This window comes from Nannospalax galili, unplaced genomic scaffold, assembly GCF_000622305.1.
Source record: "Nannospalax galili isolate Female #2095 unplaced genomic scaffold, S.galili_v1.0 scaffold269, whole genome shotgun sequence".
Taxonomy (NCBI): domain Eukaryota; kingdom Metazoa; phylum Chordata; class Mammalia; order Rodentia; family Spalacidae; genus Nannospalax; species Nannospalax galili.
In genome coordinates, this window is record NW_008359530.1 from 1442229 (window position 1) to 1463489 (window position 21261).

The 21261-nt window shown below is 42.1% G+C and overlaps 1 protein-coding gene across 1 annotated transcript in view; it reads left to right on the top strand.

Moving 5' to 3' along the window:
* Window positions 1-19556, top strand: part of LOC103725924 (AP2-associated protein kinase 1-like) — a 100645-nt gene extending 81089 nt beyond the window's left edge. The window contains exons 3-5 of the mRNA XM_017795641.1: window positions 11254-11372; window positions 17614-17722; window positions 19375-19556. Coding sequence (XP_017651130.1) covers window positions 11254-11372; window positions 17614-17722; window positions 19375-19556 — 410 coding nt within the window. The remainder of the gene's footprint in view (window positions 1-11253; window positions 11373-17613; window positions 17723-19374) is intronic.
* The last annotated feature ends 1705 nt before the right edge of the window (window positions 19557-21261 follow it).

Consider the following 21261-nt stretch of genomic DNA (forward strand, 5'->3'; position numbering starts at 1 on the left):
TCCCTCCCTCCCTCCCTCCTCAACTGAAGTGAGTTTTCATTGCCAGCACAAGTGTTCTTTTAGTTCGAAGGGATCCTAGATAGGCTAAGTATGTGGCATTGTGACAGCACAGATCCTTCTTTCTGTGAGCTGTACTGTGAGCATGCTGCTTGAGTGTGGCAGGTATCGGCAGCCCTCAGCTCATGCTGCCCAACCAGGTTGAACAGTATGGGCAGTGCAGTGTTTTCCCTTTGGCAAACCTTAACTTTACCATTAAGAAGATGTTCTCCTTGTTTGGCCCTATTATCCTATTCTAGACTCTAAACAACCAAAAGACTGGGACTGGGTAGACGTTTTTGTTGTTCCTCTCTTGTTTTGTTTTGGGATCATTTATAAAACTAGTCAGACAAGCTGTGTAACAAAGCATGTGAGTACCTATGTGGCAGGCACAGGGCTGGGTGACTGAGATGCTACAGTGAATTAGTCATATTCCCTGCCCATGGCAATTTATAGTACAGAGGGAAGAAGGCATCAGACCAAGAATTACCCAGCTAAATATTTAATTACACTCATGGTATGTCCTGAAGGAGTTGGGCATAACAAAGGACTAGGAGCCAGGGACATTCTGAAAGGTTAGCCCAGGAAATATTTCTAGCCTGAAACCTAAAGGATGGTAAATAGGAGCTGGTCAGGTGGAAAGTGGGGTGAAAGAGGCCAAAAGAGAAGCCTATACAAAGACCGTAAGGCTGGAGTGTTGAAGAAGCAGGAAGACTCTTGTGGGGTTTGGGAAGCAGATAGTAAGGGAGGGGGGCTGTGATGTCTGGAGGAAGCTGGAGAGATCATCTCCCTTTGGGCCTTGCAGGCTACTGGCAGCATGTAGTGCTCATTCTAGGAGGGCTGAGAATCTACTGAGGAGTTTCAAGTAGATGAATGACATTCAGTTTCTGCTTTTGGAAGATGAGCCTGGGGCACCTTTGACCTGGAAAAGTTGCTACAGATTTAAGTGAGCAGAGAATATGGCCCTACCACTATCTCACCACTGCTCTCTACATTTACCAGACAGCTAGTCCATGGCAGCAGTACAGTGAAGTGTGGCCAGCTAGCACGAGGGGGGAAGGTTTGTCTCCATTGCGCTTAGCTGCTGGTGTGCCTGGCCAGTGTGTTCTGGTTCTACATGCACAACTCTTGCTTTCAACTCTTTCCTTTTGTTCCAAGCAGGGAGGTGCCTTTCCTAGGGGTGGGAAATGAGGGTACGGGAGGGACACCTCTCTCCAAACCTCTATGAGAACTCCCTGAGCTAGAGATGTTCCCTAGTCATTTCAGGCCTGGTAAGGAAGAGGCAGTTGTCAGTGCTCTGTGTTCATCCTGGTTGGATTTGGTGGATGTTTTTGTTCCACCTCTGGTGTTGCCAGTCCCTGGGCCTGTCTCCATAGCCCTCTTGGGGAGAAGGAGTTGAATACTCAAGTCTCCCCAGCTGGATGTTCTTTCTGCCTGGGGAAAAGACTGCATTGACATGTTCCTCAGAAGGAGCTGACACATGGTGATTTAATATGAGGCAAGGGAGGAGAGACTGACTTTAGGAAAACAAGCCCCCAAGTTCCCACTGTAGTTAGTGCCAACACATGCCTCACACTGACCTTTTCTCCTGTACGAGTTCTGCTGTGCTCTCGCCATCTGTTCTAGAGCTTTGAAGATTGTCACTCTTTTGGAAACTTTTGGCAAAGTTGTCTTCAGTGTGAGTCAGTTGGGGGGATGGTGTTTGTTAGCTTCTTGGTCATCACTATGAGGCTCAGAAACACTGTGGACACCATAGGTGTGCCTCCCCAGAGACCTCTGCCACTATAGTTCTGAGTTGGTCAGGTGAAAGTTATAATACACAACTTCATAGGCTCTTATAAAGACTGAAACAAGGCCATGTAGCCCAGTCCTAATCTGCAGCCTAACTTAAGCTTTAGGAGGCTTGAAAAAGTCTTGTTTCATGCTTGGATTTAAAAATCAGGAAATGTCACCTAAAATTCCAGCTCTTTGGAGATCAGATCATGTGGCATCCCTTTAGTTCTAATGCCTCCATGGCAACTATTGCAGGTGTGAGTGACCGCCTAAGGAGCAGGCATGAACTGCCTGCCCTGCCACGGGCCCCAACCCATAGGTGACCCCCCTGGCAGTATGCCTTCAGATAAGACCTGGGATTTCTCTGACCACATCCAGGCTTGTGCCTTGATCTTAGGAATAGTCCAGTTGTACACCTTTATGACAAATAAAGTTTCCTGCAGTTACAAAAAGGCTTTCAAGGAAGGAAGGCAAAGGAGAGGACATCTTTTTTGTTCACTGCCTCCTGTGTGTGCCTGGTGCTTTACCTGTCTTTCTGTGAGGGAGACCTCAGCTGTCCTTGAGTATTTTGCCTGCATGTATGTAATTGCACCTATATGTACAGTGCCTGCAGAGGTCAGAAGAGGGCTTCAGAGCCCCTGGCACTGAAATAATAGAGGGTTGTTAGCCTCCATGTGGGTGCTGTGAACTGGGTCCTCTGTAAGAGCAGCCAGTGCCCTTAACCACTGAACCGTCTCTCCAGCACCTTTTTTGTTTTGTTTTTGAGACCATCTCATCCACCTACACATCTGATGCAGTTCTATCCCAGCCACGTTCTCTGACCCTTTTGATGTTTTGTGCTTGGTTAATTAAAAGAGTAATTGTATTCAGCAAGCAGCATTCACTGAGTTCAGTGCTATAAAAAGAGAATGACTTTTGGGGAAACAAAGGGCAAAAAGTATGCCTAGATGGAATCCCTGCCTCCTTGACTCAGGCAGGTGGATATCATTCCCAAAGTTGTAGATATGCTTAGGTTAGGAAGTGAGGTTTCCTTTTACCTGCAGAAAATAGGCAGGTGCCAGACTTTTAGTGCCTAGAATTTTGAAAGCCTAATTAAAAATAATCTAACAGCCCAGCATGGTGGTGCACACCTTTAATCCCAGCACTTGGGCGGCAGAAGCAGGTGGATCTCTGTGAGTTCAAAGCCATCCTGGTCCACATAGCGAGTTCCAGGCCATCTGGAGCTACAGGGAGACCTGGTCTCAAAAAGACACACACTCACACACATAAAATCTAGCAAAGCTGAGCATGGTAGCTCACGCCTTTAATCCCAGCACTCAGGAGGCAGAGGCAGGTGGACGTCTGTGAGATTGAGGCCAGCCTGGTCTACATAGCAAGTTTTAGGTCAGCTGTAGGTACAGCAAGACCTTGTCTCAAAAACAACAAAAACAAAATCTCTTTGGCAACAACTCCAGAAACCCTTGTCTCACTGCCAGGATGGGCTTCTGTCTCATTTCTTGGTCTCATCCGTCTCACTGTCTGCCCAGCTACACCCCATCACATCGGGCCTCAGATAATCAGTATGAAAGTTTCCTTCTTTGTCTGCTCACCTTTCCTTTCTGCCTAGAAGTCATTGGTTTCCTGCTTCCTGCAGAATTCTGGATGTAGAGACAGGAGAGGTACTGCTTGCTTCTTTCACAGCCGCATATCATGGTGAGGCTCCTAGGGAGGATTTAGTTCTGTCTTTAGAAAGTTCCTGTTGAAGGTTGTGATCTTTTGTTGATATAAGGACTGAGAGCTTTTGTTCAAAAATCTTAGCATCTCCCCAGTCAAGTGGAAGTTGCCCTATGGACTTCATTGGTCTTACAAAGATGGAATCATGTCTGTTGGTTCTATCCTTGCCAGTATCAGACTAATGCTGTGTGACAAATGCTCACTCCCAGCAGGGAACTTGATATTTCTGTCCCCTTTGCTTGTTTGAGAAGTAGAGTCCCTAGTTGTACTAGTAATTTCATTGGTGACTTCTCCCTCCTGTGCTTATTAAAGCCTTTTATTAGGAAAGGTGGGAAGCAGGTAATCCTAGGCGTTTCTATTGAGAAATGCAAATTAAAATCACAGTAAAATAACAGTACACATGAAAATGAATGGCCACAGTGGAAAGACCTAAAACAAGTGCTAGTGAGAGTGTGGACAGCCAGAATGCAGTTTCTTTATAAAACTGAATGTATGCTTGGCCAAAATGATTATCTGGCCCATGAAAAAGGCCTTCTGTACAAATGTTTAATTCATGACAGCCCAAAACTAGAGACATTCACATGTCCTTCATTGGGTGAGTGGATAAACTATGCAACACCCATACAATACTTGGCAAAAACAAATCCCCAAGTGCTAATTCCCATAATAGTGAAAGAAGCGAGATGTAAGAGTGTATGTGCTGTATGATTCTGTTTAGGCTGAACAGAACTAATCTCTAGAGATAGAAATTAGAGCTGGCGTTACAGGGGGTGATGTAGAAGAGGAAAGATTGTCCATAAAAGGACACAAAGAACTGTTTGCAGTGATGGGTTGACTATGGTGATGGTTCCAAGAGTGTATTAGTTGTGAAGTCATCAGACTTTTCATTTAAACATTGTGTTGTGTATCAGTTGGTTTAAAAAGAAAAATGTAAAAAGTTGAGGGGTCTTGGTGGAATTCTATTATTAACTAGCCCTGTGTTCTTCAATAAGAAACTTAATCTCTCTTCGTCTATTTCATGTAGAGAAAATTAAGACAATAGATTGCTTAACTGCTTTATTTAGTTTCTGTGAAAATGTAAACAAAGTAATTGATTTTGAACTGCCTTTAAAATAGTCACATGCAAATGCTGGTTGTGTGGAGGGGAGGAGTATTCATTCCATCAACTCCTCTTCTGGCAAGAACTATGTTAACCAAAGTAGGTGGTTGTATTGGCGTTTATTTCCCAGTATTCTTTAATTTGTTGTATTACTTCCTGTCATCAATAAAATGAATGAATTAGATTAGATCAGAGGTAGAATAATTTATATTTATTGGGGTATGTGTGTGAGTGTAGGCATGGGTGTGGATGTGTGTATGGGTATAGGTGCATGTGTGGAGGTCAGAGAATAACTTTGGGGAGTTGGTTCTCTCTTACCATGAAGGTGATAGAGATGGAATTCAGGTTGCCAGGCTTGGTGGGATTTGCTTTTACTGACTAAGCCATTGCTCTAGCTCCTCCACCTTACGTTAGAAATTTACATTGCTAGTTGGGTCTTAGGAAATAGCTCAGTTGGTAAAGTGCTTGCTGTGTAATCACAAGGACCTCAGTATGATCCCCAGCTCCCACATAAAAAGCTGGGCATGGTAGTACATGTTTGTTATCCCAGCACAGGGGAGACAGAAACAAGAAGATCCCTGAAATTTGCTGGCCAGACAGCCTGTCCGAGCTTAAATTGATGAGCTCCAGGCCAGTGAGAAACTCTGTCTCAAAAACCAAGGTGGGCAACTCTTGAGGAACTACACCCAAGGTTTGATAGGTAAAAAGTAGCCATATGACGAATAGGGTTGATTAGGAGAAAACACCAGGACACAGATAAAACCCATCAGAATAGAGTTTATTAGCAAAGGAACACATGGGACAGATTCCCTTCTGGGCAGGGAAAATGTCAGCCCTGGGTCATGAGCTGGGGTCTTTTTAAGGGAGAGGCTTCTGGGGGGTGCAGAAGGTGAGAAGATATATTTTTTTAAAGTTGTGGGGGGCAGCAGGAGAGTAGGACTGTTAAAACCTGTCCTCTTTAGAGATCAAAGGGGAAGCCTGCTGTGTTGGCCAAACAGTGGAGAAAAGTCTGCTTCTCTTGACTTCAAAGACTAAGGTGCTTATCAGCTCAGTTCCCTCTTCTCAGGAGCTGGAAAAGTCCATGAGACCCTGTTGGTGAGGGGGTGGGGCTATCTGAACCTTAGCAAGGTTGACTTCTGACCTCTTTACAAATATGCACGCACACCTTCACACACAGGTGTACCTACAAGAATGCACACATACAAACACATACACACACAATATTTCTGACATATATACTAGTTCTATATCCCTGTATAGCAACAGCTGTCTGCAAGGCATTGTAGTCCCATTGTAGAAGTTTGCATGTCAACTTTCCCATAGTTTCCACTGTACTTTGTTGCCTTTTCTGGTTAAGAGGAAAGTTAATTCATTATTGAATTCCCACAGTGTGCTAAGCACTGTTCTAGGGCGTGATGATCCAGAGGGCAACCATGTAGACATAGCACTAAATTTGTGGTGAATTGCAAATAACCATTTCTGTTCCCAACAAAAACAAGAAAACACCAGGCATGGTGGTGCACACCTTTAATCCTAGCACTTGGGAGGCAGAGGCAGGTAGAGCTCTGTGAGTTTAGGCCAGCCTGGTCTACACAAACAATTTTAGGCCAGCCAGGGCTACGTAGTGAGACCATGCCTTCCCCTCAAAAAGAAAAAAAAATGCTGGGTGTGGTGATTGAGACCCTGCCTCAACAAAACAACAATGACAAAAGCAGGAGAGGCATAATGTTGGGAGGTAGAAAAGAGGTATATTATATTCATGTGTGAATATGTTATAGTGAAATCCATTCTGTTGCACAATTAATATACACATAAAACCAGTAAAAAATTTAGAAAGTTAGACCAAGAGTCTTATAATTTAGGGAAAATGGAAGAAAGCATGTTGCTTTTTATAAACAAATTTTTTAGATTCCTACATTCTTAGGGCTGGGGAGATGGCTCAGCGGTTAAAGAGCACCGTCTGCTCTTGCAGAAGACCTAGATTTGATTCCCAGCACCCACATGGTGGCTAAGAACTGTCCTTAGCTCCAGTTTAAGGGGATCCAGTACCTTTTTCTGACCTCTGTGGGCATTGGACACATTTGGTGCACTTACACACATAACCTAAAAATAATAAATAAAGCCCAGCATGATGGGCCACGCCTTTAATCCCATCACTTGGGAGGCTGAGGCAGGTGGATTTCTGAGTTCAAGGCCAGCCTGGTCCACATAGTGAGTTCCAGGCCACTGGGACTACAGGGAGACACCGTCTCAAAAAGATGGAAAAAAAATAAATAAATAAATAAAAGAAAGGGAAAAATAAAAAACAAATTGGGGCTGGAGAGATGGCTCAGTGGTTAAGAGGTCCTCTGGTCTTGCAGAGGACCCGGGACCCAGCACCCATATGGCAGCTAACAACGGTCTGTAATTCCAGTTCCAGGGGATCTGATGCATTCAAAGAAAGGGAAAAATAAAAAACAAATAAAATATTTTAAAAATTATTTTTTAAAAATTCCTACATTCTTAAAAGGCAAAAATTTGGCTATATAGAAACTATCCTGCCTGCTTTACTTAATAGGTTGAGTCCCCTTTCTCTCTATGATATGGTAAATGGTGAGAGTTCTTAGTGTTTTACAAACTGCCAGGTAGGTCTACACCAGCACAGGCCATGTGGATTTTCTTAACCTTTGTCCAACCATCAGCCTTGACATTTTCCATTTAATCAAGATCTTGGGGTACAGTTCAGTTTGAAATAAGCATCTCTGTTAATGGTCTTCTGTCCTGACTGACTATAGGAGCCTGGACCTGATTTAGCTCTAAGACTTGTTACCCTGATCCATGTGGGGGCATGGAGCCTGTGCAAGAGAAACAATTCATACCTACATTGCAGTGATAATGGTAGACAGCTTTAGGATGACACATCCTACTAGGTTTGTTTTGATCTCATGGTTAAATCCTTCACACCTACAGATAGATCCTTTAGGTGCTTAATCACATGGTCTAACTGTTAGGCGTAGTAACCCTTGCTTTGCTTTGCTTTATCATTATGGTCGTAAGTGTTGAGAATCTGGACTGGCTTGTGGCTTGTCTCCAGCCCTGGCTGGAGAGGTCATCTTGCTGTAGCACTGATCCCATCTTGTGGCAGTTATCTCACATTGCAGCATCATGACTTGCTTCTAGAAGACTGACTTGTCCTGTGAGGTGGGCACTATACATTAAAATGCCTTCAGAATATAAGAAAATTCTGGATGAGGGGAACACTCATCGACCCTTTGGACAAAAAAGGCAAGATCTGTTATAAACATTATATGAATATATATCTATTTTAGAGTTTATTTAACATCTTTTTAAAAATATTTATTATTTTTATGTTTATGAGTATTACCTACATGTATTTAAGTGCACCCATGCCGTACAATGCCTGTGGAGGTCAGAAGAGGGAGCTGGATCTCCTGGAACTAGAGTTATGGATGGTTGTTCACCACCATGTGGGTGCTGGGGATCCAACCAAGGTCTTCTGCAAGAGCAACCAGTGCTTTTCACCACTGAGTCATCTCTCCAGCCCCTATTTGACATCTTTTAACTTTGTGATGCCTAGGCTGTCATTTCTGGTCTTTGACTATCAGTCAGTGAAGGAAACACCCACTTCCCCACTTCATTCAGTGGAGCATCTCTCACTGTTTTATCTAAAGGGGTTTTGCATGTTTTTTCCACAGTAGATGGAATGGAAGGAACCATATTTTGTACAGTCAGGAGAATACACCACTCTAGATTCTGTCCAGAACCAGCCTCTGGACTCCAAAGCAGAAATTTTTGGTCTTCCTGCTCTTAAGAGGTGCAAAATCTATAGCTGAATGAACTGAAACTATTTATTTATTTATTTATTTTTATTTTATGTGTATTAGTGTTAAGCCTACATGTATGTAAGTGGATCCCCTTGGAACTAGAGTTGCCATGTAGGTACTGGGAATTGTCCTCTGGAAGAACAGCAAATGTTCTTAACCACTGAGCCATCTCTCCAGCTCCCCTTAATAAACTTTTAAGTCATTCAAAATACCAGCAAAATAAGTATCTACTTGGACTATATATAAAGCAATTATGAATATAAATAGAAAATCTGTAATTTATGCTACTACTTTCCCCGATTCTAACCAGTTAAAGGATACGTCATAGTTTTAATGAAGAAAAGAAAGGTAAAAGGTGCTACATTACATGTGTGGACTACAAGACAAAATCTGATACTCCAAAAATTAATTGCAAATTATGTATCTTTAAAAACTTTATTTTAAAAATATGCATCTTAGAGTTTAGGAATTATAGACTGGGTATGGTGGTGCATACCTGTAATCCTGGCACTAAGCAGGGCAGAGGAAGGAGGATCAGGAGTTGAAGGTCAGCCTAGGTCATATAAGACCCTATCTCCCTTGCCAAAAAAATTTAGGGGGAGAAGGGAGGGGAGGGGAATAGAGAACACCTTTAAGTTTTTGATGCCATATATATATATACATATATATATACACACATATATATACATTTTTTTAAGTAAGCACTCAAAATTCTACATTTAAAATAGATAATGGTGGGCTAAAGAGATGACTCAGAGGTTAAGATCACTTGCTGCTTTTGCAGAAGACCTGGGTTTAGTTCCCAGCATCCACATGGTGCTCACTCCAGCTCTAGAGGATCCAACACCCTCTTCTGGCTTCTGCAGGCACCCTCCACAAAGGTGACATACACATAAAAAAGTAAATCTTTGAAATTGATAATGGCACAACTTAATGCATTGCAAGAAAATATAAAATGTGATACAAAGATCAGAGACATAGTGGCCAGTATAGATTGGATGGCAAGTTTCATGGTTTATCTGAGTACTGAAGAACATTTGTAGATGATATAAACGTGCAGTCTCTGATAAATCATCATAATGAGGATTTGGAACATTTGAGTCCATTAAAATGTTTTTACAGAATTGCGTATGTTTTTTGAAAATATGGAGCAGTGCTTTATGGGTAAGGCTCTATTGGATTGGATTGCAGGAAATAGGCTCCCACTCAAGTTAGTCTGAACAATTACTAGAAAGCTAATAAATGCTAATAAAGGCAGGCAATGAAGTGCCATCGAGCCTCAGGGCAGTTTGAATGGCTCCAGTGGATTCTGAATCTTCTTTCTCAGATGCCTAAAATTTCTATATTAACTGCTTAGTTGATTTCTGTCAATTTTGTAGGTGGCTGCTAGCCAGTACTGTATCACAACCTCAAGTTCCCATTCTGATGACTTCCCTCTGTGTTTACTTCCCTCCAATTAGTGAGTACCTTTGTGCACAGAATAGCACAGAGGTGATATTTTTTGCCACACAGGTTCAATGGACAGGACATTTTAGCTAAATGAAATTGTACAAGCCAGGCAAATGAACTGTGTATTCATAGAACTGCTTTTCAAAAAACCTTCAGCTTTGACTACTTCACCCTGAGTTGTCTATTGAATCCGCTTAACAAGGCATTATACACCTTAGACAATGTTTTGGGAGTGAGGTGAGGGTTAGGAGCTCTAAGAATTTGTGGAACTTTGAAGTTTCACAAATTTATAGCATTGGAGAATTCCTGTTAGAGTCACATAAATGTCTGTTAATGAATTGTGAACTTCCTTTGGAGAAAGGTTAATAGGGTGTTGATAAGTAAGTCCTCATGTCCCCAGTGGAACAGCACACTCATACTGTGTGGTATCTCCTCAACAGCCCACGGGGTGGGAAGGTGGAGGAGTCCTCAGGGTTTCCTGTTAGATTTAAATAGGAGATAGAGTTATACAGCATGGAGAACAAAGGAAAAGGAGATTTCTGAAATAAATTGATAACTATTTATGCTAGAAACACAAATAATTTTCTAGCCTCTCTGATATGAAAGAAAGAGTATTGAACTTACATTTTTGGGAAAAGATTTGTTTATTTTAAGCCTGGTGTAGTGACACACATTTTTAATGTCAATAACCAGAGGTAGAGGCAGGCAAATCTCTTTGAGATCCAGGCCAGTTGGGGCTACAGGGAGACCCTGAAGGCCTAGAGAGATGGCTCAAAGGTTAAGAGCACTGGTAGCTCCTGCAAAGGACTGGGGTTCAGCTCTCAAGACTGTCATGGTAGCTAATAACCATCCATAACTCCAGTGCCAGGAAATCTGATGCCCTCTGAGGGCATTGCATGATATGGGTCCACTTATATACACATAAAATACAAATTATGTTTTTATTTTATGTGTCACAGGTTTGCTTGATGCCTTTGGAAACCAGAAGAGGACATTGGATCCCATGATACTCAAGTTATAGATGTTAGCAGCCATGTGGTTCTGGGAACCAAACCCAGGTCCTCTGCAAGAGGCAGCCAGTGTTCTTAACCACAAAGCCATCTCTCCAACCTCTGAGCTTACATTAGAAAAAAAAAAAATCTTGTAGTTTCCTTAGAAGATAATCATTGTTCTTCCTTGATTCTGAGATATGTGTTCAGGAGTATTTCTTTGGTTCTGCTGTGAGTTCTAAGAGTGTAAGAATACTGTCTAGGCCAGGCCATCCTTGAGGACTGGCTAACAGTAGCCTCAGCAGCAGACTTAATACCTGACTGACTTTGACATGATTCAAAAGAGCTTCTCTGTGTATTCTTTTCACAGGTGGATTTGCTCTCGTCTTTCTGGTGAGGACAAGCAATGGGGTGAAATGTGCCTTGAAACGCATGTTTGTCAACAATGAGCATGACCTCCAGGTGTGCAAGAGGGAAATCCAGATCATGGTAAGGCTGTCTGGAACTTCGCCTACTTCTTAAGATGAATGTATACTGTGTGGTCCTAGGAGAGCCATTAGGCATGTGCTCGTACCCTTCCCTGAGCTGGCACAGAGCCCTTTGCACAAGGTGGGAACAGTAGCCAGGAAGCATATCTTGCTTGGTTACCCTTGGCTGGAGACTGAGGAGAAAGGAGTACATTACGGGGAACTGACCAGTGTTTAGATTAAAGAAATAATTTGGGACATTGGGAAAATACTTAATTTGGAAACCCCAGCCCTTCAGTGAGCTGCCCTCCAGTCTGACTTCCATCAGCTCCAGTCCCTTGTCCTGCTCCAACCCACTGAGCCCTTTGCATCCAGTGAACATGTCCTAACACAGCTTTATGCTTTGTGAACATGTTCTTTCCAACTGGAGTTCCTTCCTGTGTTTTGGCCCCAGCTTTACTATCTCATAAAATTCCTGTGATTCCATTCCAAGAATGGAAGGCTGGAGAGGTGGCTAAGCAGTTAAGAGCACTGGCTACTCTTGCAGAAGACCTGGGTTCAGTTCCCAGCACCCACATTGTGGCTAAACAACGATCTGTAACTCCATTTCCAGGGGATTTGACACCCTCTTTTGACTTCTGTGAACACTGCATGACACGGGTGCACTTACACATATACATGCAAGCAATACACTCATACATATGAAATAAAAAGAACAAAATAGCTGGGCATGGTAGCACATGCCTTTAATCCCAACACTCAGGAGGCAGAGGCAGGCGGATCTCTGTGAGTTCAAGGCCAGCCTGGTCTACAAAGTGAATTCCAGGCCAGCTGGGGCTACAGAGAGACCTGTCTCAAAAAGACCAGGGGGGGAAAAAAAGAACAAAATATTTTTTAAAAATCCTTGAATAGGGGACTGGAGAGATGGCTCAGCGGTTAAGAACACTGACTGTTCTTGCAGGAGACCTGGGTTTGAATCCCAGCACCCACATGGCAGCTAACAGCTGTAACTCCAGTTCCAGGGGATCCAACAGCCCCTTCTGTCTTCTGTAGGCAGTGCATGACATGGGTGCACTTACCTACATGCAGGCAATGCACACGTACACATAAAATAAAAAATAATAAAAAAATATTAAAAATCCTTGAGCCAGGAGTGGTGGCACACACCTTTAATCCCAGCACTCAGGAGGCAGAGGCAGGCGGATCTCTGTGAGTTCAAGACCAGCCTGGTCTACATAGTGAGTTCCAGGACAGCTGAGGCTACAGGGAGACCCTGTCTCAAAAAGACCAAAAAAAAAAAAAATCCTTGAATAGACAGAATTCATTGTAGAGTTGGAAGTTAGAAAGTACTGATCTGGGCTGGAAAAGGCCAGAAAATGGTTATATTGGAACTTTCTGGGTTGTGGAAATATAGTTTGGGATAGTGATCACACAGGGGTGGGCATATAAGTGTTATAACTCAAATACATCAATATCCATGTGTTTTTAGCATGTTAATTATACCTTATTTAAAAATACTTATTAGGGGCTGAAGAGATGGTTCAGTGGTTAAGAGCACATGCTGTTCTTCTAGAGGACCCAAGTTCAATTCTCAGCACCCATGTCAGGAAGCTTGCAACACCTAACTCCAGCTCAAAGAGGCAGAGACAGAGAGAGGAGAAAGAGGGAAAGAAACAAGATCCAGAACATAGGTGGAGATGCCGTTGTGGAGATGCCACTGTTACAGAGTTCGAAAACACTGGGAAAAAGACCACTAGACTCAATTCAAATTTTAATTGGTCAAATTTATTAGGGCTATAGCCATCTGAGGTACCTTAGTCAGATTTAGGACCCAGGGCCCTGAGGGGAGGGTGGAACTAGCTTTTAAAGGCAAAACCCACAAATACCATAGGCATTTCATCACACATAAGTAATGCCAGGTGGTCCTGAATATGGTCAGGATGCCCAACTTAGCAGATAAGCAAACTACAGAAGGCAAAGCAAGCTTGTGTTAGTTCTTCTCTTAACGAGATATAGAGACCTTGGCAGTAAGGCACTTTCTGATTAGGTGACTGTGTCTGGGAAACCCAAGGTCAGCTGCTCCAAAGAAAACACTGTCCTAAGGGGAAGCAACTAAGTTCAGGTGCTTAACCTTGAAGCTGGCTATTTTTCTAACTTTTGAAATTTAAAGTGGCTGCTTGATACAAAATGAAGTTACTTAGGGTTTTACAATTTGAGGGGCTCCATTTGGGGCCGTAACACCACCAGGCTCCAGGCTTTTTTGTTTGTTCGGTTTTTTTTTTTTTTTTTTTTTTTGGCCCTTGTCTACTCCTTGTGGGATCACCCTGTCAAGGACTGCTCAGTTAGGCATTGAAAGAAGTCAGGACTTTAGAGAACCTAAAAGTATTTGGGAAGGAACTATTGTCACTACAGAACCAACCGGCCAACCCCCAAGGCTCAAGGCCACATGGTGGTCCCAGCCACCCTGCTTGTCCTGTCTCCAACACGTCAGAGGTTCCTGGGCATTTCTTATTCCTCTTCTTCCTCCTTTTCCTCTTACTCCGTTCTTACTCCTCTGTTCCATTCTTACTCAGCTGTCCACATTCTTGTTTTCTATCTCTGCTGCTGGTGTTTCTTCTGCTTGGAATACCCTTCCCATTCATTTTCTTGTGTTAGAAAAGCAATCCCAATTTTTCATGTTCTCCCACTCTTTTGGAAACACAAGGACTTGCTTTTGTGCTGGACAGGCATTGTAGTAGAGGAATCAAGAAGCATATGCCTAAGAGCTCAAAACTAATAGGTCCAATTAGTTTATTTACTTGGGATCAAGTTCCGGCCCAGTCATGCATTAACTGTGAGAGTTTGTTTTTTATTTAGTTTTTAATTTTTAAAAGCTTACTCAGCTAGGTGAACTGAGCTTGTTACTGAAAATATCAGGCAACACACCTCCACCTCCATGCAGTTCTCTGTGGGCACTGCATGCATATGGTACACTTACATACATGCAAGCAAAGCATTCTTTGGGTTTTATTTGGAGAGAGGGTCTTCTTGTAACCCCAGGAACTTGGCCTCGAACTTGCTATGAAGACCAAAGTGACCTTGATCTCACAGAGATCCACCTGCCTCTGCTTCACAAGTGCTGTAATTAAAGGCATGCCTCACTATACCCAGCCCAGTTTTAGTTCTTAATATTTTATTTTGGTTTTTAATTTTTGTGTGTGTGTTTGTGTTTGTATCAGTATGTGGTCAGAGGCATCAAATCCCCCCGGGGAAGTACAGGTGGTTGTGAGCCACTCAACATGGTTTCTGGGAGTGAACTCAGATTCTCTGGAACAGCCAGTGCTCTTAACCATTGAGTCATCTCTCCAGCCTGGCTCTGAACTTAATAGTTTTTCGTCACCTATGAATAATTACCCTGGAAGAGTTATAGAAGGAATTTAGGGTTATGATGAGATGGAGAGAAGAGTAAAGCAAAAACAAAACTAACCTTTTATCCAAACTAACCTTTTAGAAGTAAACTAATTCCGGGCCATAAAACTACTTTCCTTCATCTTTAAGAGGCTAAAAATAAGATTCATTCATTCAATTCAATTTTCTTTTAAAAATATTGTATTCATTAATTTTAAAATGTATGTATGAGTGATTTGCCTGCATGTATGTAAGTGCACCCATGTGTACTGTGCCTGCAGAGGCCAGAAGAAGGTGTTGGATTCCCTGGAACTAGAGTTATGGATGGTTGCTAACTGGCATGTGAGTGCTGGGAACTGAACCTGGGTCCTCTTCAAGAGCAGCCAGTGCTCTTAACCACTGAACCGTCTCTTAGCCCCCAAAATTTTATTAAGAAGGTCTTTTGGAGTTGGGCGCCATACACACACCTTTAGTCCCAGCACTTGGGAGGCAGAGGCGGGCAGATCTCTGTGAGATTGAGGCTAGCCTGACCTACAAAGTGAGTTCCAGGCCAGCTGGGGCTACAGGAAGACCCTGTCTCAAAAAGCCGAGAGAGAGAGAGAGAATGAGAATGAGAATTCTGATCTCTGTAGGCACCTGAGCTTAAATGCACAAACACAGACATACACATAACTAAAAACCTTTTTAAATAAATTTTTTTCAATTTTTAAAAAATTCTTATTTATTATTTTTATGTGTATGTGTATATTGCCTGGATGTATGTAAGTGTACCCATGTCATACAATACCCACGGAGGACAGAATAGGCTGTTGGACCCCCTGGAACTGGAGTTACAGACAGTTCTTAGCTGTCACGTGGGTGCTGGGATTCAAACCCGGGTCTTCTGCAAGAACATTCAGTGTTCTTAACTGCTGAGCCATCTTTCCTGCCCCTAAAAACCCTTTTTTAAAAAAGGAGCTTCCCTTCTGTTCTTCCTATATTTTGAACTGTGTAAATAGAACTAAGTTCTAGAAGGATTCATGGTAAGATGGAGAAATGGAGGGAGGTATAGGGCCTAAAATGCTTTCTGTGTTATAAAAAACTTTGAAGACTGGTTTTTGGCCTTTTATTTCCCTGAATTTTGACCCAAAGTAGATGTGCTAAGCCTTTTGCCTCATCAAGCTTCTTTCTCATCATGTATTTCAAAGTTGACTTTGTTCTCTACCAAAAGCAAAACCATAGCTCTGAGCCACTTAAATTCTTCTATTCTAAGGAGCCTAGCTTGTAGCACCCAGCCCTTCTCCTCCCTTTAACAGTCATTCTAATCTCCCTCTTGCTGTCTACCAACTCTCCTTGCCCTCTTCTGTATCTAAAGCTTTCACTCTCTAGTGCTAAGCTTTCCTGCTTCTGAAAATTCCTCCTTGGAGGCTGTTCCCTTATTAAACACAAATGTTCTGAAAGAGTAATCTGCAGACGCTGGCTCAGTTCAGTCTGTTCTCGCTTCCATCTCATCTCTTCTTACATAAGTTTCCAGAGACTTCTATGGGCAAGTTCCTACAGTTGTCTACCTTTCTTGGGGTCTGCAGTTTCTGAGTCAGCAGTTCTTCCCAATTCATTGTTCAGAGGATGCAGGTAGTGAGCTTTAACTTTGGTGCTCAGCATTCAGATGTGTTTACCTGATACTTGGGGGTTTCTTCCTGGTTCTATATATAATGTCATATTAAAATATACTTTATTTGTCATTTTACTTTGTTTTTGAGACAGGGTCTCCTTGTAGCCCCAGCTGTCCTGGAACTCACTATGTAGACCAGGCTGGCCTGAACTCACAAAGATCCGCCTGCCTCTGCCTCCCAAATGCTGGGATTAAAGGCCAGATAGCAATTCCATTGTCTTACTGAATCAGAGCACTCTCCAGAGCCTAAACTTGATACCAACACATATACTCACAAAACCATGTGTTTTCTGTTTTTTTCCTTTTTTTTTTTGGTCTTTTTGAGACAGGGTTTCCCTGTAGCCCCAGCTGACCTGAACTCACTATGTAGACCAGGCTGGCCTTGAACTCAAAAAGATCCGTCTGCCTCTGCCTCCCAAGTGCTGGGACTAAAGGCGTGCACTAGCACACCCGGCCTCCTGACCTTTTTAAATAAAAGTAAAGCAATTTATTTAAAACTAATTTAAAAATATCTTACCTTGCATGTGTATAAAACTCATAATGCCCAGTTTGCTCAGTTTACCTAACTTAATTCTTAATGGCCTTAGGTTTCTGTCCCTTCAAAGCTTGCAAGGCAGTTTTTCTTTCCATACATTCCCTAAAGGGGAAACCCTTAAAAAAGTCAAGTTGGTATGTACTCAGAAATGTGCCCACCTCCAAAGTGCTTTTGTATGAATTTGTATAGACCTAAGTAAAACTCTAACCATTCCTTTGTTCAGGAAAGATACTGCTTTGGAAACAACTCTGTGTACTCCTTACATGCTGCAGGTAGTAAATCATTCTCTACTCAACTTTTGCCCCGGTAGCCAGGAGAAAAATCAGTTCTTTTTTTCTGTATTAAAATTTTACATATATGAGTAGTTCACGCTGTTTTCCTCCTCTTAATTCCTCTGCAGTATATCTGGATGTGATAGGGGTCTTTGCTTCTGGTTCATGTGGAACACTGATGAGTGAGCAAGTGGGCATTCTATGTGAGCTTCATTCTGGAGGTTGGGCTCTGGGGAGAATTATGGTTCAGCAGGACAATGGAATTGCTATAGAGATCTGGCTGTGCATTTCAATGACCACTGGAAGTTCTTGACTGTTAGAGTTGTATGTATTTAAATCATCTGTGCTAATGGAACTGGCTAGTTCTGCCCCTTCCATGTCTATCACTGACACTATACCTCTCCACTCTTATTCACAGAGAGACCTATCAGGGCACAAGAACATTGTGGGCTACATTGATTCTAGTATCAACAATGTAAGCAGTGGTGATGTGTGGGAAGTTCTCATTCTCATGGACTTCTGTAGAGGTATGTATGTAGAGGTCAACTTTATGACCCTACTGAAGCTCTTGTTTCTAGCATGTTCATGGTCAAGGGTGTGGAGGTCACTTCACTTAATGTGTACATTGCACTCTGAAGATGTTGCTCTCGTTTCCCACATAGGAGAGCTAAAAGGCTAATGCAATCCCTGTCAGCTCTTGGTTATTCTCACAACCACAAAGGCTGTGGCACAAACAGTTGAAAGATATGGGTAATTCCAAATCCCATTTTTGTTAGGTGTAAGGTTTAGTTGTGTGTCTAAATGAAATCACATGAAAATGAGAATGAATGTGTTCTTTATAAGGGTTTAGAACAAATAATGAAGGAATATCATAAATGTCAATATGGATGGATTAGAGAAACTATGGCTTTCACTCTCCACTCACACCATCATCCTCTTGTGATGCTGCGAAAGAATCTTTTTTTTTCTAAGGAGTGACAGTGATTCTCTTCTCCTTGTTCTAAGGCTGTAATCCCCAGTAAGGCTACATTTAGGTGACAGTACTTTCAGATTTATGTATGTATGTATGTATGTATGTATGTATGTATGTATGTATTGATTGGTCTTTTTGAGACAGGGTCTCCCTGTAGCCCCAGCTGTCCTGGAACTCACTATGTAGACCAGGCTGGCCTTGAACTCAGAGGTCCATCTGCCTCTGCTTCCTGAGTGCTGGGATTAAAGGTGGCCAGCATGCCCGGCCTGCTTCCCGTTTTAAATAGTTGAAAACTTGAAGTTTCAACATTTATCTTGAGAAACCTAGACAGCACCCCATGTAGCTATTGTTTGAGGTTTGGAATTTTTGGCCTAAGCAGTTACCATTTACTAGTTTGGGTCATTGTCTTACTGTTCAATTCCCTGTTTTGTAATTCCTTTAGTTTCACTACCATTTTCTTGTCTTTAAAGATATTATCCAGAAATTAACAGTTTCTTATCCCCTAAATAGGATGTTAACCAATAATTTTGACCTTCATTAACTATTTACCTGATTTTATAAATTACTACCAAATTTGAACTTTACAGCTTATTGCCTTCTGACCATTACTTTTTTGCACAGGACCATGTTTCATATACCAGGGAGTAGGAGGGTTCCAGTTTGCATGTTTCTGTAAGATTGGTCTAGTCTTGTTTTCCTGGAGAGGGAGTGTTGCTATAGCACTTCCCACAGGCCAATCAGTAAGTGATGAAGCCAAAGAGACCAAACTTCTCCGGAGTACTCTTTAGAGCAGAGTACTGTGCCAGCTTCTTGTACCCTACGTGTGTTGTGCTGTGTGGTTTCTGCTAAAAGACGTGGCAGTTGGAGGCTGTAGCCTCATCTTCTACACCATGGGGATATTACAACCAGGCAGTGATGGCAGGACCATGTGTCAGCTCTGCTTCTACTTTTGAAGGCACAACGAGGGCAGCTCACATGTAGGTACTTTATGAAAACATTCTGGTTTTGATGCATCAGAAGAGGCATTGAGTTGTAAGAAAACAAATCCCAGCAGGGACTCCAGACCCCTGGGGTTTGGTGCTGGTTTGGTCAGTAATCAGCTCTAATTTAGTCCAGGTTGCTTTTCTTTGGATAGCCATTATTGCTTTGATCTAAGTGACAAGTCTGCCTGTTAATGTCCTTTCTCTTGTCCTATACCTGTCTTAGGAGGCCAGGTAGTAAATTTGATGAACCAGCGTCTGCAAACAGGCTTTACAGAGAATGAAGTGCTACAGATATTCTGTGATACCTGTGAAGCCGTTGCCCGCTTGCATCAGTGTAAAACTCCTATTATTCACCGGGACCTGAAGGTAACAGACAAACTGTTTCTGTGGAGTGTTATCTACTGAGTACTTTTGTCTGTCTAGGGAGGATGTAGGTACTAAGGGGATAGCAAAGAAGTTTAAGGGACAGCCCCTAATTCTGAACTTCTATTGAAGTTGGGGAGAGAAAATACAAAGAAGAAGCACAGCATAGGCATCAATTTTCTTAACCTCCAGAAATTCTTTTTAATTTTCAAATGCCTTTAACCTATGTGTATTTATTTATTTATTTTTACTGCATTCCCAAAATTTTTTCATGGTCATGAAAATTAATATGTTAATTTAAATAGTTTATGAATGGGGCTAGAGAGATGGAAGAGCACTTACTCTTCTTGCAGAGGACCTGGGTTTGGTTCCTAGCACTCTTATGGTAGCTAACTGTCCATAACTCCAGTTCCAGTGGATCTGTGCCCTCTTTTGGCCTCCACAGGCATTGCATGCAGGTGGTGCACTTAAATACATGCAGGCCAAACACTCATACACATAAAAGTAATATATAAAATTTAAAAGCTTATAAATGATGCTTACTCCAAAAGTCGTGTGTGTGTGTGTGTGTGTGTGTGTGTGTGTGTGTGTGTTCTTATTGTTGTTGTACTATGGATTGAACCCAGGGCCTTTCAACTGCTAGGTAAGTGCTAAACCAGCCCTCTTTCATATCTTGAAAAATTCACTAATTAATTTTATGTATAGTTGGTCCTGATTACTCTTACCTTACCCTATTCCTTGCATATTGTAGTCACATGGCAGTGTTTGTTGAATGGAGTTGGTACCTGGTTAGGGTTCAGCTTAGCATTTATTGAGCATCAACTACGTGCCAAATATTCTACTGAGCTTTATATTCACTTTCTTATTAGACATCCTCCCTTACATTTTACATTTAAACAAACTGAGTAGCAGGGAGGTTGTGTGTCTTGCCTAAGGTCATATAATTAGGAAACAGTATCAGAATTTGAATCCAGCTATTCTGTCTGAGATTTCACAATGTTCTCTGCCTCAGAACCACCATGTGGGAGATGGTAACAGAATTTTTAAGAGTATAGGAGACCTGCTTGATAGTGCAAAATAAAAAGGACACTTTTTAGATCCTGTCTTAATCTGCCTATAACCCTTGGGTCCTTTGGTACCCTCTCATCCCTGGACCTCTGAGGCATCATGTTCACCCCTGCCCCTCCTGCTGTCTCCTTGGCTTATTCCTTAGATTGCTTGGCCTCTCTGAGCTGCGCTTTCTTTCTCTAAAATGTAGGGAACAATATCTGCTGTGGAACTGTGTAATCTGGGGTACCCTGAATGGGGTATTCTTTTTCATAGCCAAAACTGAACTGAGGAAAGCCTGTCCTGTCCTGCCCACCATATGTGTGGCATCTTGATTTCAAGACATATAGGATGTGTGCTGAAAGTAGCCCATGTCCTCAAGCAACTTATGTCCTGAAAATAACCACAGTAGAAGTACTATGCTGTAGAATATCTCTTGTCAGACACATTATTATAACCCTGCAATTACATTCTCTCACTTTTAATTCTCATTTCTTTGAGGAAAGGTAAAAAGTCATTATTGTAAATCATGGAGTCAGATCTGGGAAGATCATCTACACCAGCCTTTAATTTTTACCAGTGCAGAATCCTTGCTAGAGAAAGCATGACTGCCCCACATAGCTAATCAAGTAAGCAAACCAGAACAAAGACAGAGAGGTTCTTTATTCCTGTTTCTGGTTTTTAAAATTTTATTTTAAAT